The sequence below is a fragment of the Vollenhovia emeryi genome, unplaced genomic scaffold (genome assembly GCF_000949405.1).
Source record: "Vollenhovia emeryi isolate VEMERY1.0 unplaced genomic scaffold, V.emery_V1.0 DF939128.1, whole genome shotgun sequence".
In the NCBI taxonomy this organism is placed as follows: Eukaryota; Metazoa; Arthropoda; class Insecta; order Hymenoptera; family Formicidae; genus Vollenhovia; species Vollenhovia emeryi.
The window spans coordinates 1,630,637-1,653,394 of record NW_011967238.1 but is presented as its reverse complement, the minus strand read 5'-3'; the positions used below and the strand labels follow the sequence as shown (position 1 = coordinate 1,653,394).

At 42.7% G+C, this 22,758-nt stretch overlaps 1 protein-coding gene across 5 annotated transcripts in view; it reads right to left on the bottom strand.

Moving 5' to 3' along the window:
• Positions 1-22,758, bottom strand: part of LOC105568593 (ELKS/Rab6-interacting/CAST family member 1) — a 62,527-nt gene that overhangs the window by 20,286 nt on the left and 19,483 nt on the right. For 2 of the 5 annotated variants that reach the window (XM_012024395.1, XM_012024399.1), the window contains exons 2-6: positions 22,317-22,466; positions 18,966-19,062; positions 17,465-17,520; positions 5,807-6,715; positions 378-452 (exon numbers count right to left, since the gene is read on the bottom strand). In XM_012024395.1, coding sequence (XP_011879785.1) covers positions 378-452; positions 5,807-6,715; positions 17,465-17,520; positions 18,966-19,062; positions 22,317-22,466 — 1,287 coding nt within the window. The remainder of the gene's footprint in view (positions 1-377; positions 453-5,806; positions 6,716-17,464; positions 17,521-18,965; positions 19,063-22,316; positions 22,467-22,758) is intronic. The other 3 variants (XM_012024397.1, XM_012024398.1, XM_012024396.1) reach the window with 2 other exon arrangements.

The window sequence follows — 22,758 nt, the reverse complement described above, 5'->3', positions numbered from 1 at the left end:
TTTCGTGTCGCGTGACAAGTATCGATGCATGTGAATCGATGTGAGATAGTGCATTTTTTTTATTTTTCACGGAACAAGGGATCATTGAGCGAAGAGAGGACATATGAAAGGCTGAGGGGAGCGTATTCGCGGACGTTGTGAGCTGCGGGAAAATACAGGAATGTAATTTTCTTTCTTTCTCTTTTTTCTTTTTTTTTTGGTCATGATTATCATGATAATATGATCAGAGATTATCTTCGTCGTTGTTGTAATTCAAATTGGTAATAAAAAAAATTAATACAATTTGAATGTCCGGTAATTTCGTCGACATGATTTGGTCGTCTGAAGATGCGATGTCATTAAAATGAAAATGTAAACTTGCGACGAAAATGATTTACCAATATTCGACTCGTATGTTGAGATTTTTGCGTTTGGAATGCAAAATGCAGTCGTCTCATCCGCGAGTAGTCAACCTGCGCAAACAAATTTACATCCACCATTTAACTCTTCTATAGGTTTAACTTGATTTTCGTCCCCACGAGACGAATATAAGCAAAGAAAAATGTCCTTTGAGCGCAAAAGCATTTGCTATAATCCCATCTCTAAACTGCGATCGTGAAATTATCATGTTGCTAGCAAAGCCATAAGATGAAAATTACATAATTCCGATTAAAGTTACATTCTGAAATAAATGTTTATAAAACAAATGTACGCACGAATAATATTTTTGCACAACGCAGATCTCTGTGGAAAACAAAATACAGTTCGTCCGAAAGGGTTCAGTGTAATACCAATTACAGTATGTTATCTTTTTGTTGTTGTAAATTTTAACCAAAGTCAATTCAGAATGAAACGAGCTGCGATGGATACGTCGTTACGACGTCGGCCAAAAGAAATCAGCCAAACTAAAACAGAAAAGGAACCAAAAGGGGGGGCCAATGATCTCTCTTCTCCTCTGTGTGAGATCTATCGTGAATCCAGTGTATCCTCGTATCGTCCGCCAGGGTGTCGATTCTGTTGAGGATTAAGGAGGATCTGCTCCGCGGCACCGCGGAAACGGAGAGGTTGTGGCAACTCGCGAAAACAAACTCTCCTCCTTACATTTTTTCTTCATCACATTATTATTATCATCATCATCATCAGCAGCAGCAGCAGCATGGTTATAACAGTTTTTCATCATTATTATAATGCCGGTTCTTTTCATCACCGCGAGAGCGGTATCTCGCCCATCTCCTGCGTTTAGGAGGCGCAGTCCGAAGAGGATCGTTCGTTTAAGCTTTAAAGATAAGGCTGACCTTGCGAGCGTGTGAAATCCAGGACGTCTTTCGCACGAGTGAGATCGCGGAACGTCGTCGAGGCACCGGGAAACGTCCGGGTTGTCGGAGGGGGAAGGTTCGGTCCCCGTCTTCCCGGGTCCCGGCCGTCGCGGTTCCATGTCGCGGCTCGTTAGGGTAGATTCGAGGGGGGATGGGGAACAAGTCAGTCGGAGCTATACCCAGCTCGATCACTGCAGGTGCATTTCGCGATCACTACAATTCGAATCCAATCAATTGCGTTAATTAATCGACGTCCGGGCGTTCTCATCCTCGCGCGGGCGTGGCGATTGTCGCGTGTCGGACCCTCGCGTTACACTCGAATGGCATCGCGACACGACTTACGACCTAGAGTACACAGAGAGTAGAAAAATAAGGATTGTCACAACCACGAAACGCGCGCAGTCTCGGCGACAGCCTCGGCAGCAGTCACGATCGCCTTCAGCGAGCAGAAGGATCGTTGGGAACATTTTAAGCGTGATATGTTCGGAACAGAACGAGAACTCTTCTCGACAATCACCTGTGCTGGAAACACTCGACTCGAGTGGTACATTATTCGGTTATGGCTAAACTGGGTATAGCCCGTAACACGCGAATTACCCGGACGTGTCGGAGAGGGGGAGGGGGAGGGGGGGACGAGAAGGAATGGCTGAGTGGAGAACAGGGTGCAGGATTATATCGCTGTGAGCTACGAAAATATTATTTTCGGCGGAAGCTATCTCAAATATACTTTTTCTCCCTTTCCTTACCTAAACACGCATCGTACACGCATATGCATCCCCACATATATATGTATATGCGTACGTGAACACATGATCTTCGCATACATATATATTTACAGATGCACGTGTGTATGCACATACATTTATACCTATGTAATAGATCTCTCTGCATATCGTTCGGGTAATTTCCCTTTGGTAATCTCTTCTCTTTCATCTTCGATCTGTCGCCGCGCGTTCACAGACAACATCAACATTCATATATAATAGACATTTTAGGATTCAACAAACGTTCTCGTAAATTCGCGATCTAAGGCCTAAGAATTTTTTAGGAGTACGCATGGTTGTTCTAACCGCGCTGTAATAGAGGCTACCGAAATATACGCGACTTTCTCGTTCACTTTCTTATCGCGGGTTCCAAAATCCCCGCGTACCAAGTCTCCCTCTTGTCCTACGTCTCTCAGACGATGCTTCTCCATACATCACTGGTATCCGATGAACGTTCTTGGATATCCAGAGTAAGTCGGTCTTCCGGACATTTAGGTTTATTAAAAAATACCCAAGATATCCGTTAGATTCGTCGAATGTTCCCAATAAAATGCCTCGCAAGAGACCTAAATTTTTGGAGAGCTAAATGTTTATTATAGTGACTGCTATTTGTCACTGCGTGAAAAGGAATTATGATATAAAAATTCTTATAAGTAATTTGTATGTCATTCTATATCGTTTCCGTAAGAAAAATAATTTTTAAAGGTGCACCGTGCACATTTGTTAACCAAATTATCAAAGTTTTTCATCACTTTTTAAGATGAAGTATTTTAGACCAAAAAAATTATGTTCACTTCAACGTTTCACGTTCAAAAAAGCAAGGAAATCTGAATATCGCATGACGTCTCGATATCCAAGAACATGTTTAGCTACATTTGTCCTATTCCACTTTCTCCGCGATTCACATCGCCGGAGCGGGCAGCCTTCCTCTTTCTTGCCCTCTGGAGGGCGATTACTGAAAGTTAGCGGAAGATCAGAGATCGTCCCAAGGTTTATCACGCTATAAACACAGAGGGATTCTTCGAACGACGTATGAACGTTTGTGCATTTGCAGGGTGCAACCTGGGAATTCCTCGCGTTGGAAATGAATCGCGTGTTGCGCGGTCTCGAAACAGAGCCAGCACCTCGAGGAAAACTTCGCTCTTCGAGGAAGTGAAAAGTTCGGACCTAACACGCACGCGTGTCAGATTGCATCTGTTCCTTCGGCGAAGCTATTTCGTGAATTTCTTATATAAGTTTAATAGCTGTTTAGTGGCTTACAGAATTATCATGCTGCCGTGAAATATCTACGTCAATATTGTGCGTACAAGCGGATTTTATAGACAGATATGTTGGGCTGAGCTGTTACTTGTCAGAATTTCTGAAATCTTGCGACTTAAAGTCCTGTAAAATATGAAATTTCGTATAGAATATCGATACAATATATTTTAAGTTTAAGTTTAAGATTCTGTTTAAAGATACGTTGTAACGTTATACTTCAGCCGGTAATGGTAATTCTTATAATTAAATATTCCGTTGTGGGAGAACTCATTTCGCCCGTGAAACGTGCGTGCTTTTCCATCGCGAGGCTCACGTAACGCTCTGCATTCACACGTCTATCACTAGGACTCACCCTATATACCTACGATGTCTAAGTACAATCGAATCAAAAAATAGAGAACTCTGCGTTTCGGGACATTGCGTCGCGTGACGAGAAAAAGATTTCGGAGTGGTAAAGAAAAGCAGGTACACGTTAATGTGTGGTATATGGTGGTGCACGTGTACGGTCGGCGAGAGTCGGTGAGAAGTAAAACGAACTCGGTCCCCGGTTTCGCGGCTCGACACGGGACACATTTATGGCGAGATCGCTTACATGATTTTACGTTACTCTAAATGCACATTAATAACTCCTAGGGCTCCTCCAGGAAGAAAGACGGGAAAGTTGGTAACGGCGGTTGATAACGCTAGGCCGATCGCACGCCCGACGAGACATTTTCGCCCGCCTAGACGATAACTTGCTCGTGTCGAGCGAAACGCAATTTGCAAAGTTCGAATCCGAAGTTTGCAAGTTCGTTCGTTTAAATTAACGCGTGCGTAGACGTCTTTCGAGAACGCCCACTCGTACTCGCAGGAGCGACATACACTAAGGAGCAATGCACTACCTTGTTCAGGGAAACGTGCGTGCGACAAAATCTTGTCTAAGTGATCTCTATTTACGGCTAAAGATACTATTTCTGACTAAATGTTCCCGCCACCGTTCAGCATATTCTACAGTTGGAATAGTATGCAAGTACGTTCGGTACTGCATCCAGCCTCGAAATTAACATAACTTGTTCTGCTATATTATCATCGATTTCACAAAACACGTTCCTCTTCTCTTGTCAAATCTTCGCTTCAATCTTTTATCAAACGATTTGATCGTCATTTTCCGATTCTCAACATTTTTGTTTTATTTTCTTCCATATCCAATTTATTCTTCTCTTTTTCACGTCATACGATTATTCAAATAGGAAGACGAATAATTTATAATATAAGCCAGGAAAAAAGTACTGTCCCAAAACTCTTTTTCCGAAGACATTTTTCGAAATAATCGTATCTTGTATCAGGGATTGTTTCGTGAAACTGTAACGTTTTCGTACTAAACAACAAGATTTGCAACGCCCTTTACGAAAAATATTTCCAAAATTTCTCTTTAGTACTAAACTAATATTATATTGTCAAGTAAATAACTTTTAAAAAATTTTATAAGTTTATCTTTAAGTATCTAATATATATATCCAAGTAAATTAATTTAGTTTCACAAAACTAACATAAATATCACATGGACTATTTACCGAGTATTCGATTAACTTGTTAAGATAGTTGAGCTTATATTTACGCGAATAGTTGCATAATGTGAAAGTCCGATAAAAACTTAACAGTGCTGTGAATATGTACATTCCCGAGCCACTGTCCGGTAATAAAAATTTAACTTTTTAAAACACAGCCGTGATGGGTTCAGCAGGGACATTGTGGTGCGAAGTGTGGACCGAGATCGTTCATCATCCGCGTCATCGTTTTAATTCTCACAGACTCCCGCCTCGTACGTGCGTAATACGCGATATTTCGGAGAAGAAGACGAAGAGAATCGAAAGATCCTCGAGCGCGGAAGTCGCCGTCTCGACTCGGCGACTCGCTCTTGCACAGGCGCTAGCTCTTCAGCTTCCTCTCCCTTCGACAGAGAAGTCATCCTACGTACTATGTATGCCATTTTCTTCGACCTTCTGTCACCTAGATCGCCTCTTCACGGTGATCTAGCCTCTTCCCCGAAGACGCTCATTTTCCTTCCTCTCAGATGGTCGCCCTCGACGAGAACAACAGCTAGAAAGCTATCTGCAACTCTTTCTCTTTTCTCGAAACGACCTCATCAACCCAGTTCTTTCCGATCTCGATGGTTCTCGAAACTAGCCGACGAGAACTACAATGACAAGGATGACGATGACGACGACGACAACGACGACGACGACGACGACGACGACGACGACGACGACGACGGCGACGGCGACGGCGACGACGACAACGATGACGACGATGACGACGATGACGACGAGGACGACGACGAGGACGACGATGACACACAAGGACGATAACGACGAAGACGACGACGCGATCGTAATCCTCGTGTACCTGTGACTGAAGAAGGAACTCCCGCCCTCCCGCGCCGTCCCAGGTGCCGCCCTAGACGACATCGTTCTTTTCGATGCGCACGTTGTTGATGAAGAAACTTACTTGCCGTTTGAAGTTCAGATCGTGCTTGTTGAAGGTGTGAGCATGCAGCGCAAGGGCGCCAGCCGCCGCCGGCTCTATTTGTTTCAAGTGTTGCTGCATTTGCTGCTGCTGCTGCTGCTGCTGCAGCTGCAGCTGCTGCAGCTGCTGCTGCTGGTGAAGATGGTGGTGATGGTGATGCTGGTGATGATGCAGCTGATGAGGATGATGATCGGTGGCGTAGCGATCGGTATATGGATTGACCACGCCTGTGGTGGTGCCCGACGAGATGCCGGCCAGGCACGAGGAACCGCCACCGACGCCCAGCCCGACGCCACTCCCGGTGGTAGTCCCACCTGTCGAACCGGCAAGCAACGAACTGGTTAGTGCAGCGGATGACCCGTGGCCACCGTACGGTACCAGTGAGGTCATCATGGACGGTCCCCTGGGCAGGGCCAACGTGCCGGGCTGTTGCTGACCACCCAGGCCGGTCGACTGCATGATACCACCAAATTGCTGCTGTTGCTGCTGCTGTACGGTACCACCGCTGTTTGGCACAGCGGTGACCTTGAGCAGTTGTTCCCGCAGTCTACCACCGCACTCCTTAATACGCTGCATCTCGGCCTCCAGCAACGCCACCTCCTTCTCCAGGGTCGTTATGCGCGCGTCTTTCGTCTCCATGATGGCGGTCAGGGTGGTGCTACCGGGCACGCCGCCTGGAACCGCCACGCTACCTCCGAGGACGGTACCGCCGCCGAAGCCCCCAGCGCCTGCACCCCCCGATACGCTACCTAGTCCGATGACCGATGCGCCCGCCAATCCGCTGATGCCGCTGCCACCGACCACCGGATGTCCCGAGGACGCGGTCGAGGCGTACGCGAGCTCCAGCTGCGTCTGCAGACTCTTCAAGCTCTCGTTCGTCGCTTTGAGCTCCTGATACAACAGAAGCAACAAACGGGGAAGACGGTTACAGGTCGTCGACTCTTTCTCGCGCCGCCGTTTCTTTTCTCTGTCGTGTCTCTCTAGCGCGATCTCGCGATCTAATATCTTTTTTTTTTGTCTGTTTGATGATGTAGTTGAGATGTTGTCTGATTTCTTTTTTATATTTTCTTGGATGTGAAGTATGCAGTGGTGCGGTTTCAGAGATGTGACTATAAAGATGGTTGGTTGGGTGCGGCTTCGCTAACGCATGAGACTGCCCCCGTGTTTCTCATCTCTCTTTCGGAGTTCGTTGAGGTAGTTTCATTTGTGCGTAATGTCATCCACTGCTGTATCGCATACTTGAAGAGTTATTTATTACAATGAACAAAATTAATTTGGAAACGTCTGTTAGACATAAAAATATTAACATAAAACGCACAAAAAGTCTGTGACATATCACACACGATAGAATCATTTTTATTTTGTCACGTTTCAACAAGAACTTAAAAAAGACAGAGATTGAAAAATAACGGTGACATAAAACTAACAAATAACAGCATCCGCTTCTACGTATAGATACGTAAAAACAAAAACTGATAGACTGGAAGCGAAATGCTATATCATAATATTTTACGGTAATTTTCCATCTCGTTATAAATGAACTGTCGATTTATTTTTGATGGACAATTTAGTCCTTTATCGAAATTCCGAACAGTATTTCCTCTTCATTGCGCACTCTGGCTGTGAATGACGCACGCTATTTTCATCCTTCGATCTCTCGATTCGCGGGACAGTCTCGAGGAAGCGGAAGTGGCACCGGCAGCGTCCCGGTTGACGAAAGAAAAGCGACGTACCGCCGAGCCTCCTTCCAAAACAATCTTCTTCGTTCTCTTCTCCGAACAGTGCAAAGGCGTTTTCGTCACTCCGAAAAAAAAATGCGTTTGAGGAGTCGAAACGATTCTCGCCGACAGAAGCGGCGAGGAACTCCTCGTCCACGTGTCTCGACATTCATTCCTCGCCCTCTCCCTCTCTCTCTCTATTTCAGGATCAGATCTTTGTCTGGCTCTGAACTCGCGTCTTTATCGCCTGATTGTTATTCTGAGATTCGATTGGCACCGCACCGATCACTGATAACGATCGACGATCGTCGATCGGTAACGCCACGTTAGGTCCTTTCGACGATCTCACGGTCGCAAGGTCACGCTCTAACATTTCAATATGCTTGTTTGAAAATTTCTCTCCTTTTTTTTTTTTATTAAATTTTTCTCACGGTGATCCTCTTCCGGACGCCGGGCGCCGCCGCAGTTCTTTCGCCCACCGCGACGTACGGCCGACATCGTTGTCCATTTTTCTGCGCGCGGCGTTTCGATGATTTGTCATCGTGCTACGTTAACACGTATTCCTTCGTATTTCACCCGATCTTTTCCCGGAGAACCCGTCGGTCTCCGTCGCGATCAACGGTGCGATTTTGTCGAAGAGATCGTTTGGAAATGCACGAGAATTTGTAATTGTCGTATCGACAAAAAAAAATAGCAATTCGCGATTTCTTAGCTATTCCTAGCTATTGCTAGCTCGAAACGCGGCCACGTCGTATGGACAAGATCTCTTTTGAATGCACGTGTGGATGCGTATCGGTGTTCCGCGGGCGTGAGTAACAGGGGCTTGAGTTTTATCGGCTCGATGAAAGAAGAAAATAGAGCAATGAGCCGGTGAGGGAACGCTGGTTACTCATCGCCTGCGAGGCTAAGCGCTCGCGCACGGATACGCATCTTGATGAGTTCGTGTATGAGTCGTGGAAGTGCCGGCAGACCGGTGCATTTCCCCGAATGAATTACATTCAATAAATATAACAAGCGATTTCTCCGTAGAGCGTAACAATACAGGTTATTCTCAATCTGGAGAACAGTTGTTCGAAAATAAAAATAAAATAAACGTAATGCGCGATGCACACGTGGAGTAAAATCTTGAAATAAAACAGAGTTAGCAAGCAAGTGAAAAAAGTCTGTCAGAAGTCTATTTTGAGATATTTTAATCAGACCGCGTAATCGAAGCACTTGTAGCGTTTTCGACTGACTGCAACTGACATGGGTTTCAGCGCTCCCGGAGCGATTGACCCCAAGATCCTAGGAGCATATGTTCGACCGAAAATGTGTTATGAATCTGGGTTAGATTCTAGTTACAGTATTCGTTTTAACTTTACGATAAAATCGAAATATTTATCGGTAAACTTGCGCGTTATTATCGTCAAAGAATGCTTCGTTCTACAATAAACACGCACGTGTAACCTGACTCGAACCTTACAGAGCTTCTTGGCACTGATGGATCAATTCGCAATGGTATGGGTTGCGTTTGGGTTATTTGTCCAGTAGCCTAAAACCGAACTCGTGACGTCATTAATCGCGCCCGGAGCGATTAATCCTGGTCCAGTCGAAAACGCTATTAAGCTAATCACGATAGGCGCGAGAAATGGCCGATCTGCCGGTACTCCCATCGGCGAAATACGAATGGTGTTATGATAGAGAGGATAAGACAGTAAGATTACGCGAGGAGAACGACGTCGTGTTATCGCATCTCGCACCAGGTCGGTGCCAAACAGTCGCAAAGTCCTCCCTTGGGCCTGGAATCGGCTTGCCTTGACGCGACTTGACGACTTTCGGACCGTCCCGCTGCTCGTGCATCGATAACGACGATTGGCGATGATAGCGGTAAGTCGTGATGGGCAAGAACGTGTCTGAGGCGTACAAGAACGAGAAGAGAGAGTATATATATAAATGGGCGTTAACATTCAGTGAATCAACAGCCGAGATGATGGCAGAACAAATACATAAAAGTGGTGTGGGTGTGTATGTTAATGTACATCTGTAACACGGTACGTTTATGCACACGTACATACGCAGCAAGTGCGCTCGTGCGCGTACGTATGCATGTAACGAGACGGTGCATATATATATATACATATAAAGAGCCTGGACATTCCATATGTATAAGATATACTCGCGGAAGGATGATGGGGATGTGTATAGTATATAGCGGTATCACGTGTGGCTCCGTATATATTGTATTAAATAAATAAATATATATATAGAGAAAAAGATTATATATATATGTATGTATATAGAGAATATCGAGGAGAGAAAAGTGTAATATATAGATATGAAAGTTGTTCTCTTACGGGACGAGCCAAAAGTCTCGTACAGCCTGACGTAGACTTTTTCGTAGCGTGTGTCGTCCATCCTTCTGATCGTCAAAACTCGGCCGAATGTCGTTTGGAATACGAATGCCGTTGATGACCACTCTCTCTTTCTTTCGTACTCTCTCGCGTATTGCACGCGAGGAGAGTCGATCTCTCATTTCTTTTTGTCCTCGGGGGTACTTTGTGTTTCCAGATTAGTCGCGCGAACGCCACGAGAGGCGAGTTTTAACGCCGTGATGTAATTCTTTAACCGAGACTTTCGCTGTCCGAGAGCAACTGTCGACGATAAAATGCTCTGGTGAACGCACGACGGCGAGCAACCACTCGTCGTCGGTAAACGAGAATTTTACTTGTCGGGAGTTTCTCTCGACAGCAAAAATCTCCCGAGCGTAGGAAAGATATCGAATTTACTCGGTTACATCAATAAATTGTTAATGGATTGTCGATAAATAAAAAGAGAATGCCAGTAATACGAGCTAAATAAAATATATCGGTGTTTGTTAATTGATCTTCCACGAGATAAATTTCTATTTAAAAAATACCCATGTTGAGGAGATAATTCACCCATTGAATTATATATATTTATATATAACTCATTGTAAAATAATCTATTAAATTGATAAATTGATTATTATTAGTAACAATCATATGTTACATCATTGTAAAAAAGAGCTAAAATTACAGCATATTTTGCAGAACTGTAGTAAGTTCGCAATATAATTAGCTGTATGACTAATTAGCATACAATCGATGAACATAAAGTGATTGCAGATACGTTCGAACAATTTAATTACATCGCGAAGAATCGTCAATTAGCTGACTGCTAATTCTTGCAAAAGAGTGTATCATTTGATAATAATCCTTATTGAAACTGCATAATAATCTATACCACTTATATCAATTTAATAATGTAAAATTCTACGTGTATTTTCCAATGTGGTTATGTGAAAATTATGTAAATTTTCGAAACTTACAAATTTATATGTTTTTCTCAAAAGAATCGAAACCACAGGTTTTGTACCGCGAATTCTCGTTCTGTCTCATATTTTTATCTCATTCTCGTTCCTTTTTGTTGCAATCCGCAAGCAATTTATAAATTTAGAAATTATTGTTACAAATAGTATTAGCCGTATATCAGAGTTAACCGAATAGATCCGACCTTCCCTACATCTATCTCAACGCCGCAGCGCGTGCGCGTTTATTATCGTATCAATGATGGCTTACGTGAATTTAGCATATGTCACTGATCGAGAGCCACTGTACGATGCGTACACTTATCCAGGCACATACAAGCAAAGACGTAGTACACGACGATGAATGAAGTACCGGAGAGAATTTTAGACAGCGACACGATGAAGATGGCAAACGTGCAATTAATCTCGATGAGCCAAGAAGGCAGAGGCTTAGACGTATTATATTCGCGCGCGGCGTCTAATTCGACTCCCTAATTCAGCATGCGTGAGCGTGCGTAATTCAACGAATACAAACGACGATATTACGGCCGACGTGACTTCATTTCGACAGAATAGTTTTGGAATCGCATCGCGAAGTAACCTCTATCTCTTAGCTGAATACACATTTCGATCTCATAAACGTAGAAACACAAATGCAGTTAAATCTTTTACGTCAAACAAATTCGTGTTTCAAGGGACATTTTGAGTCGCTGCCTCGTAATTTTCCAACTTCCAACGTCGAAAGGTATTTATACCACATGAATTTCTTTAGTTGTACAGAATCGGGCAAAGAAAGTTTTACATAGCTATAAATTAAAATATAAATATTACCAATATAAATTACGTGATTTATCTTAATGCGGCTTATGCCCTGCTATATTCATTTTCCACGTTGTACAAAAATGTGTAAAACTTGAAATTACGATCAATTTTAATTTTCACGAGTGATATTTCGCGAGGGCCTCTTTTGCACGCGGTGGCTCTCTTGAAGACAAGCTTTTCACACGAGACGTATACTTTACTTAAGTATGTATATGTACACGTGTGACACATCCTATCAGACAGCGGCTGATCGTTCGAGTACTCTAGGAGAGATTATCTATAATATTATATTATATTATCCATAAAAAGAGAAAAAATTCCTCACTGGAGAAAAAAGAAATTCGGCGCGATTTCGGACAAGTAGCTTCGCCCCTGCACCTGCACCGGGTCCGGCGCTAGCTTTAACAGTGTGTAATCAGTGTACCTGTTGGGTTCTCCATGGCGGGGCTTCATGGGGTAGGAAGTCACGTGCGTACCGCCAGTCCCTAATTTCGAGCTACGTAGTGATGTTGTAATTGTAGTTGTGGTAGTACTTGTAGTTGTGGTTGTTGTGTTGTAGTCGATGGGTGATGACTCGTAGTGACCGCGGCGATGACGGTGATGGCTGATCATGTGGTGGTGATAGTAATTGTACTTGTGGTTAGTGACGGATAGTGAATGACGTGACATAGGCGGATATGCGGGCGTGATATTTCCCCGCGCGAACGGGGGGAGGGTGGCTAACGTAATCTTATCGCCTACACATCCAAAGCAGCTCATTCCAATCGCATTCCAATCGCAGCTGTTATTAATTACTTCCAATATTTTCTCCCGAATTTATTTTCCACGCGCTGTTCGTTCCTTCATTTCCTGCGATCGGCCGTCTGCTTTCTCGTCGACGTCTTTATGTTCGATCGTGTTCGGACAATAATGGTAGCGGCGGACGATTCGTCCCATGACTAGCTGATTCGGTGACGTATCGTTTAATTGGATGATTCATCTAATATCCGATCTATCGAATTAGATTAATGGAACAAATTTACCGTCATTATGCACCGCGAATGCAGAACCCATTCCGAGAATAGAGTTCTTGTGTTTTGCAGAATATATATGTGCATGATGGTTCGTAATGTTGTGTACGAGCTGATAAATTATCTCATTTTGACCGAGGTCATCGAATAAAGGCATCGTGGACGAATCGTTCTTGAATTGTTCAACATGTAGGGTGCAAAGAGAAAGGTAGAGGAAAACACGTGGCTTCACGTAGAGTTGTAATTTGGCGAAACAGGACTACGTGTTCCTGTTTCTCTATTCACATGGCCGTTACATACTTTTTAAAAACTCGTATTTTCATTTCTACGAATCCGCTTCTTCATCGTATCTTTAGTTACCTGCTTTACGGTGAAAAATTTTTATGACATCGAAATTACGTAAACTTATAAATTACATAAATTACGTTATTTTATATGAGCTTATATTAATTGCATATTAATGTGAAATATGCAGTGGGAAACACAAAAGCAGACTAATATATAAATACGAGTATATGTAAAAATAAGTTTGTTATATATAGAACTGACAGCTTCAGACAATTTAATGCATATATGCATATGACAGACATACTTTTATTATAGGCATTTTAATAACTTCCCTCTTTCCCAGTTCAAAAACTTAATTTCCTTTTGTTTCTTGAATGATACTCAAAGTACATTACTTCGAAGACTTCGCCTGAATTACGGCAATTAATTACGTGCAACGAGATTGCAGCTATTAATTGCTGCGCGCGCCCGCGCGCCTGTCGCGTCGAGATCGGCTTATACCCGGAGAAATTTGTCGTGAAAAGAGAGGAAATTGGACCGAGTGGTTTCCCCCTCGGCGTCGAATGTGCGCCCTTCTTCCTCGAGCTAATCGGGAAACGTCTTCTACACGCTCGTGGCGTTAATTCGTCACCGGGAATTTGGCGTATTCTTGGCCGAGAATCACGAGATAACATCTGTATTTCGCTCGCGCGCATTTTGTCCGAAAGCAGGTAATTAAGAGATTGAAGCCAGTGATTAAAATCACTGTAATTTCAACAAATTCGAACGTCGATGCTACAAACACCGATTTCAATATAAAATAATGCAAAGCAATTGTCGTCGTTTCAATCGTCGCCAAGCAAATCGCGTGTCTCTAGCGTCAACTTTTCGAACTTGTCGAAACTGTATCGATTTTAATCACGGCATAGAACACTTGTCGAAGGATTTCAAGGGATTGGTTGAGACGAACTGGACTAGGGGTTGAGGGTACACGGCCCTGGATTGGTGATAACATGATACAATGCTCGTGCTGCTAAGTTGTCACAATGAATAACGAGACAGGCTTTGGTGCTGGTGCAGCTGATCGCTCAAGAGTTTGCTCAAAGTAGTTTTCAGAGGAAGAGGAGAGAACAAGTGAAGGTTAACATTGTGCGATATAAATTTTTTGCTTTCGGTGACAGAATGAGAGAAAGAAAGAACGAGGAGGGAGTGAAAGATTTTTCGTGCTGTTGGTGGGCAATGTTGACGTGCTTGCTCCGTTCAATTCGTGTTTGAAACTGCACGGATCAAGTGCCACGGGTCTGTCAATTTTTTTCGTTCTGTCGAATCACTTTCGACTTCGAGTGCCACTTAAGCTACATAGACTCCGTCTAAGTCCTAAGTCTAACAGGCATGAACACGAGAGTGCAAGGAGACCGAGCGAGACAGCGAATGCGACGTTGTTCGTGAAAAACGTTATATATAATAACTGACCGCGATATGAAGCAATGTACACTTTATCAACGTGTACTATACCTTTATCTTCCTTTGGTTTCAAAGGAATCATTAATTTTTAAATGAAACGCTGATTCGCGTGGTGCTAAATTTCGCAGACATTTACGGAAATGAATTCACGATTGTAGGTAAAATTAAGATTTAGCGCGCGAAAAATTTGATCGTTCGATCGAATGGAGTAACAGATAACTTCTGAACGATTTTCTCTGACGAAACTTCGCTCGCTAATATTTTAGGCGCGTTTGCGAAAATGCAAATGCAGCAAAGCTGCGGCGGAACAACAGGGGATATGTAATCTTGCAAAGAAATACGCGGGCGAAAAGCGGCGCGTGTGAGGTGAAGCCATGACTGAATGGGAACGTGAACGCGGCAAAAGTGGGTCGAAAAGCGCGGAAGAAACAAGCTCGTCGGCTGCAACGGGCGAAACATAGTCGCCAAATGACACTATAGTCGACGGTGTTCCCCGTAGACGGAGAACCGTAAAAAAAAAGACAGGCGAAATAATAGCGGCTTTTCCGAACGACTTCGCATTCCGTGTACCGAGAACGGGCTATAAACGAAGGGTGGGCACTGTAAACGCGAGAACGTATCACGGGAGGTACATGGTCTAGGTCTGCTCTAAAGACCATCTAACACGGATTGCATGAAAGGCAGAGCGGACATGGTGACGGCGATGTGTTCACGCTGATGGCAGTGCTCAGGTGCTCAGAAACTCTTTTATGAGACTAACAATCTAAATATGCTCATTTCGCTATGTGACAGTACAGCGGAGCAGCGACAGTTGCTGAGTGAGAGAAAGCGATGGAGGGATGTTGACGCTTCAAAAATTCACGGGTTTCTGTGCCATTCGGACTTAACGCGAGTAATTCTCCCGGCGATCTTGTCCACGGAGAATCGACGCAAATATACGTCGCAAACGTGCGCAAATTTTCAAGCGTGAAGCGAACAGTATTTACTTGAAATATCCAAATGTGACACGGGACGACTTTTTAGCAGACAGATTAATGCGATCGTAGTACAAGTTTTGTCGCGAAACTATACGATCTCTTTATAATCTCGATCGCGGTAAAGTGCTAAATGCCCTTTTGGCATCATCCGGCGACAGAGATTCTCTGTCGACGCGAACTTTACATCTGTAATATAAGTTTACGGCATGTTGGAAATGCACGCGTGGCGCCGTAGGGTATCGAAAATTCCATAAAATTGAACCAGACGGTAAAGCAATACTCGCAAAAAAGCGATGACTTGACAAACTCCTTCTGACACATTCTCGGCGTATTCCTCGGAGATTTCCGCAATCCTTGCGCGCGACAAAGGTACAGAGGAGCGATAAAGTCGCGTTTGTAGGCGTGAATTTTTGAAAACTCTTGCGCGAAGGAAAGTGCGCGTACAAAACACCTGCGAGAGAGTAAACCCGCGATTTTGCGTGCACGCTGAACGCGACATGGATGCGAATATGCGCGTGTGCTGGAAGACGTGTGCGTGTGTGTCTGTATATGGTACGTGTACATGTAAATGTGTAAAGTCGCTGAGTGGCGGCGTGAATCCCCGTCGATTTTCCACCTCTGATTCGATTTTCCTTCTCTACAGGGAGAAACGCTGTCAAACCGGAATAAATAGAACATCGCGAGCTGGTTCGAAACGCACCGAAATATTTTGATTGCGAGCAGCGCCGATTGCACAAGTCACGTCACAAAAAGAGAGTCGCATCCTAGATGAATGTAACGTACGCCGAAGTTGAATTCTCTTTTCTATTCATTAAGCGCGCATTTCCCAACATTTTGCACGGATTTTCATTATTATAAATAATTGCAGAAAATTACTTGATGAAACGGACCACCGCTGCTGAGTTAAATTCTAATTCAAATAATATCCCAGTTTCAATTGTAACAAAGCAAGAAACTTTTTTCAGGATATGGCGCACAATTATTACGACCTGCATGAGGAGAGATATTACACCACTTCAAAGCCTCGAACGAAAATTCCTGAGTTGTCGAAATCTTTGTAAAGTACACGAATTCTTCAACTATCGAAATCATCGGATTCTCGGATGCTTTCATTTCTATTTTAATGTTTCATGTATTCTCACCCGTTTCTTAAAATTTGTAGTAGAATATTTTGTTTCAATTTCTTTCAGACTTTTATCGAGATTTTGGAGTTCTGGAAGCTCTGTACCGTTCAATATTAGGGACACATCCGCGAATCCCGAGATCCTCAGATCGTATTTTAATCGGATCCCCGGATGACCAGATCCTCCACGTTGTCGCAGCTGCAAATTTTTCGATCTGCGGATTTTCCGCGCCTCTTGACCGAAGCATCGACCGGCAATTGCCTATCGCAGTCCCCCGATCTCGCATGTGCATACCGTACCTTAATCTCGCCTGTATTGCGGAACACAGAACGGATAACCGTTCCGTCGCTCGCGAGAGCCCAATCGATTTTGCGGGGCAACGATCGAGAGTAGAGTCACACGACAGGCAGGCGGGGTGGGCTCGCAATACCCTGTTGTGGTCCCTGAATCGAGAGTGGGCCGCCCCATGCAAAGATAAGGGCCAAACTCCGCTCACCCCCTGGCGTTCGCCTGTCTCGTTTTCTCTTTCGTCCGTTTTGTTCCTCTCTCTCTCTTTTTTCTTTTCTCAGATCTCAGGTGACACAGAAGTTCAAGCGTGAGCACGGCACACGGGGCAAAAAGTAAAGCCACTGGCGGTGCAATAACTGCAAGCTACTTGCAAGCAACTACTCGTACAGAACGATGGGCAGCGATTAATGTTAGCGCATACGTGTATACACGTAAAGTGGACCGATCAAAATAGGCAGATTATTAATGGCAATGCGTGTATACACATATGCGTATCGAAAATGCGTAATGAGCGTCGATCGAAATGAGAGTGACACACATATATATGTATATACATATATGTACGAGATGCATAATGTATGTATACATATATATATATACATATATATACATAAATTTATAATTATGAGTATGTATGGCGACGGATAAAAATAGCTTAAGGACCTGCTTCTGGGCCATCGACTGCATCTGCTGGAACATGATCCTTTCCTCCTCTTTTCCTAGAACAACAGAAAGTAACGAGGAACTCTTGGAGGAACTGTTTGGTTCCAGGTTTTTGGACTGATGCAACTGTGGGTATGTGTGTCTGTGTGTGTGTCTGTGTGTACGTATGTATATGTGTATATTTGTATATACGAATAAGTGATCCTGATAAGATGATCGTGACAGTTTATTCGAGCGCAATCTTTGTTAATTACTCTCCAACTCTGTGCTACTATCATACTTAACTATTTATATTATGATTAGTACAACACACAAATCTGCATTGCAATAAATAAAATATTATTAATTAAAAGGATTTATTTCTCCCCTCCCCTTATTTGTATTAATCGCGTCTACTGTCAATGCAGCGCATCCAGTTTTATGCCCGAGCGCATGTATAAACGGCAATTTACTTTAATAAGTGTCGCGTGAACTGAAACTTTGTTCATAAGGACATCATCCCAACTCTTGAAAGCATCCTTGCTTTCGTAAAATTATTTTGCAAGATTAATTCTCTCGCAGCATGCTTTCGGATTATGCACCGTAAGCTTCACGGCAAGGACAGGACGAGAGTTTTGCTTTTGTATGAATCACAATAACGATTTCAAAGCGCAGATTCGTCTTAGGCGAATTGCGGTCCGTGGCTTAACGAGATAACTCGATGAACCGTTGTCGAGAACGACCGACGGCATTTGCGCGAAAAATTTCGTTGCAGGAAATTGAGTCTTCCCTTCGTTAGAGAAGAACGATACTGGGCGTCGTTTATTTGCGAACAAGATATTCGCAAATGTAAATTCTGATCACTCGCTATTGTATATTTGCTACATGAAGTCGTTTATGAGCACAATATATATTCGGAAAAATTATATGACAATCATGCAAGAAAATTTCTAAATAAAAGCTTATCCGCATTGGCAGAAAACAATATTTTTGTTTGAAATAAATGTGGACTGAAAAATCACGTGGAAATCAAATTTGAAAGTTTTAATGTGAAAACGTAAAGATCTATTTCAATAAAATTTGCTATTTCATTACTTTATCTGTTAATCCAATGTGCGTTAGAGTTTATACGCGTATTTTACATTTTGTTTGCATTTATTGTAATATATGTTTTATTAGAATAAATATGGAAATAAATTTTTTACGCTAAGCCTATTACATGATTTTCCAGTTCACAATTATTCTTAAAAATTGGACAAGCATTAAAAAATGGCTATTGTTATTCGTTCATATTATTGTGCTAAAATGTAAATCGGATAAAAAATCGCGTATGTCATCATGATTTTGCATTAAGATAAAATCTAAGTCTATCTATTTTTATTTGATTTACTTAACTTCGTTTGATTTCGTATGGTTCTCTTAATCTTGCGATACATTAAGTTTTTTGTTTATAAAATGCAGTGTTAAAATAATTAATTAATGTTAAAATAATTAATTTAAAAAATTGCAAGCAATGCCTCACCCATCCCCTTGTTCTGGAGCATCTCGAGGAGCTTCTTGATACTCTCATCACGAGCCTGCAGCGTTTGTTTCTGCGTTTCTATTCTTAATTCCAGCTCCTGTAATGGAGAAAATTCAACAAAGTTAATTAAAATTTCGGAAATTGGAATAATTAAAATCATTCTCTCTGCACAATTCGTAGCCAAATTGTTACCGTTTTATTAAACATCTGCGTTAACTCAATATTTTTATTCCTATAGAACCGCGATGAGTTTCTTGATATTTGAATCAACAAATTAGGTCCAATTCACGTATAATTTCTGAGTTACATCAAATTACAATTTAAATATTTTCGGATTTACTTTATCGTGCCACGTAATTATCTTCAAAGTATATCACACCGTATTATTAAATTCATTAAATATACATAAAAGATACAAGCTAGGCGCAAAAACCACCATAAAACTTAATCTGCTGTGGAATGTCAAAATTAGGACTTTATTAGAGATAATTGGACTCGTTACTCAGTTGCGCTCAAAATACTACTGCCTATATTAAGCCTACGAGATTATTTCAGCATCTGCGTACTACCGGGATCACATAGCTTAGGTAGCCTCAACACACTACATCACAACAACGAACGTTAGAAAAATATCGGCATAAATTTATGAACTCTTCATTTCTTCATACAAAATGCAATTCTATTTGTAAATAATTTAGAAATTGATTCGTCGAAAAACAAATTTCCGAACTACTCGCTTTCTCTTTAATAAAGAGTTCCCTTAAACAATTATCATTAGCTCTTGCGAACACATAAATTACTTCCTCCTAAAAATGCGCCAAGCTTAATCTTTAAAATTGAATAAAGAGAGATTTAACTCGTCGTCATGCCGGCGGATTGTCCTCTTATTTTAAAAGAAGATTAGCATTTCAAATAGGATAACGGAAATTTACTGCGAAATATAAATAGCGCAAAATATTTTTATAGAGTTTCATCGCGCGCATCTTGTACGGTATTATTTGTATGAAAACTATGGAGCCCCACGACAGCTATCTCATACGTTTGATTTTAGTTGACCGCGTCAACGATGGATAGTAGCCATCGCCCGGGGGCCCGCATAACGAATTTAGCACGTCTCTTTGACGGCGGGAAAGTAATTAGTCTGGAATTAGACACCCGCTGCTGGCCGTCTGCCGACGCTTTTCCTGATGTACAAGAGGAAGCTCGCGTGCGATATCACCTGCGAGCAGATAGCAACGCGCGATCAGGAAATGCGAGAATTCCTGAATGTTACGTTCGAGCGGTCAATCGACAGCCGATAATTAATTCAATTAAACGCCCTCGATGAAAATTCCGTGAACTTTCGCAGTTGTAAATGCGTCAATTGTAGTATACTGCAAAAAAGGAACACATACTGCCGGCCCGTTTGATCTCGGAATAGCATCGCGCTATCGCTAGCGGAGAACCGTTAATTTTAATGCATAGTGCAGTGGCATTAAAAAGTCCCATATTGAATCCAAGTTACGGGATAATCAAGCGAAAGCACTGTATTGTCATCAAGTATCTCAGACACTCAGTTTCTGATTTCGATCGACTCGGTCGTCGGAATCGATAATGAAAATTTACCGAGGGACGAGAAACCGGGTGCATAAACTGGCGAATGGCCAAAGGCGACCAGTTGCTTCCCGTGCGTTGTACATTTGACCCGTTTGCGACGTTTCGGTCGTGCTCACTCCGTTTCTTCCGCGAGATTAGATTATTTCTTGAAGCAATATATCTCCGAGTTCCTGCAAGTTGCCGCGTCCGCGCGTGAATCGACTCTACCGCCGACTATTTATCCCGGGGTAAAAATTAAATGTTTCCTTGGTGTAAGAAAAAATTTCTAGGAAAGATTTATCACGCTGCTTTTAATAAACGAGTGGAACGTAACACACCGATTGCGTGCCTGCGTGTATCGATTCGACGTTACACACGCGCCGACGTTTGTTTTCCACGCCGCGGGTGGTAAACTTAACGAATTTATTGCGATTAGGTTGATATTCGCGGTGCTGCCAAGATTTCCGGAAGCATTCTAGATCGTGTAGACAATCGGTCGTTTACCTCGAACGCGACCTAAACCCCCTCGTCTATTTCAGGTCTGCGAGCACAGCAGTATGCTGTACGAGGAGTCGATAAACCACGGGCGTATACCGCCGAACGGATTATTTCGCGAGCGCGATTATTTTATTTACGTTCGCGCGCTTTCGCCAGATGAACAAATTAATTACGAGTAAAACGAAATCGTCCTCTCCGATAACACTACACTGAAAAAAATTTCTGGTTGAATATGGACGAATCAGATAATTCCTTTAGGATTTACCAGAATTCCTTTAGGATTTACCAGAATTCCTGTAATCCTACAGAAATTCTGGTAAATCCTAAAGGAATTATCTGATTCGTCCATATTCAACCAGAAATTTTTTTCAGTGTACCATTACCAAATTAGTGATGTGCTATCAGCGAAAGCAACTGTACGTGTAATTATTGTCGAACGAACAGGAAAAGATAAAAATTTTAACAATCAATTGCTATGAAAAAATTCCTACCAAATGTCTACCGTTTTACCTCTACGTCCATCTTTACTTACAAACTATTGCGTAATATTGCACAGACACACTGACGTCTGTAGAATAAATAAAAGTATTACAAATTAAATAGATATGTCGTTATAAAGACTCAGAATATTCGAGTGGAAGAAATCGGACAGGCCTGACGCGTTTCTCTTGAATACGTTCGGAATGTTGGTGTACGTGACAGACGTCCGCAGCGGTGGCGGAAGATAGGAAGATAGCGCGAGGTCCAATATACCTGGCAGCCGCGCGAAAATTTTCACAAATGTCAGGGAAACTCACCGGGCTGTCGGCGAGAAAGGAGAAAACAAGAAAAAGGTGAGAAAGACAGACTGTGAGGCGTCTGCGGCTCTTTCACGCATCGACCCCCTCAAGAGTCCCTCCTCCGTTTTACTTCCATTTACCGCACTTATCCCTATTATTCCCGGGGTATAATGGGATCCTCCTTCGAGGGCGCGATTATTCCGGCGGCGTTCCAATCTTCCCGATAGCGTGCGCCATTCTACTTCGGGGCCGAGACTGAATTGTTTTCAACGTAAGACGTGGAAAACCGGCCTAGTCGCGCCGATTAAAATTAATCTCGTAAACCGCGCGGCCGGAAATTAGTTTTCTCTCGGAAAAATTCTCAACCACGGAAACACGTAGAAAACACTGGATTACAGCACATTTTACGGGGATAATATTGCGCCGCGCAGTAAAAAGGACTGCTAGAAACAGTTGATGCGCCGTAAAATAATCTGCGAATCTGGACGTTAACATTCACCTTTATCGTATCACGAAGTATGGCAATTTCGCGAGTCAGGTGCTCGTTCTCATTGTACAAAACTTCCATTTGTTGCTGCATCTCGACGCTCGGCCCGCGCATCCTCATTCTGAGCTCCTCTTCCAGTTGACGGACCATTATGCTTTGTTTCTGTAACACGAAATAGCACATAATTATTTTAAGGGTATAGTGATCTTCGTTGTTAACAAAATATTAGAAATAGGTTTAGGTAATTTTTAACACTTTATCGCGTTCTCTTCTTTTAAATCCTTTATCTTTGCACCGAGAAAAATGTCCGATTAATAACAAACGGATATATCCAATCAAATTGTACATCCGATGAAAAATGTCATCGGTTTTTCCAATTTTATCGGTAACTACATTTCATCGGATAAATTTCATCGGTTGTATCCATAATTTTATCGGAAATTTAATCGGAAAA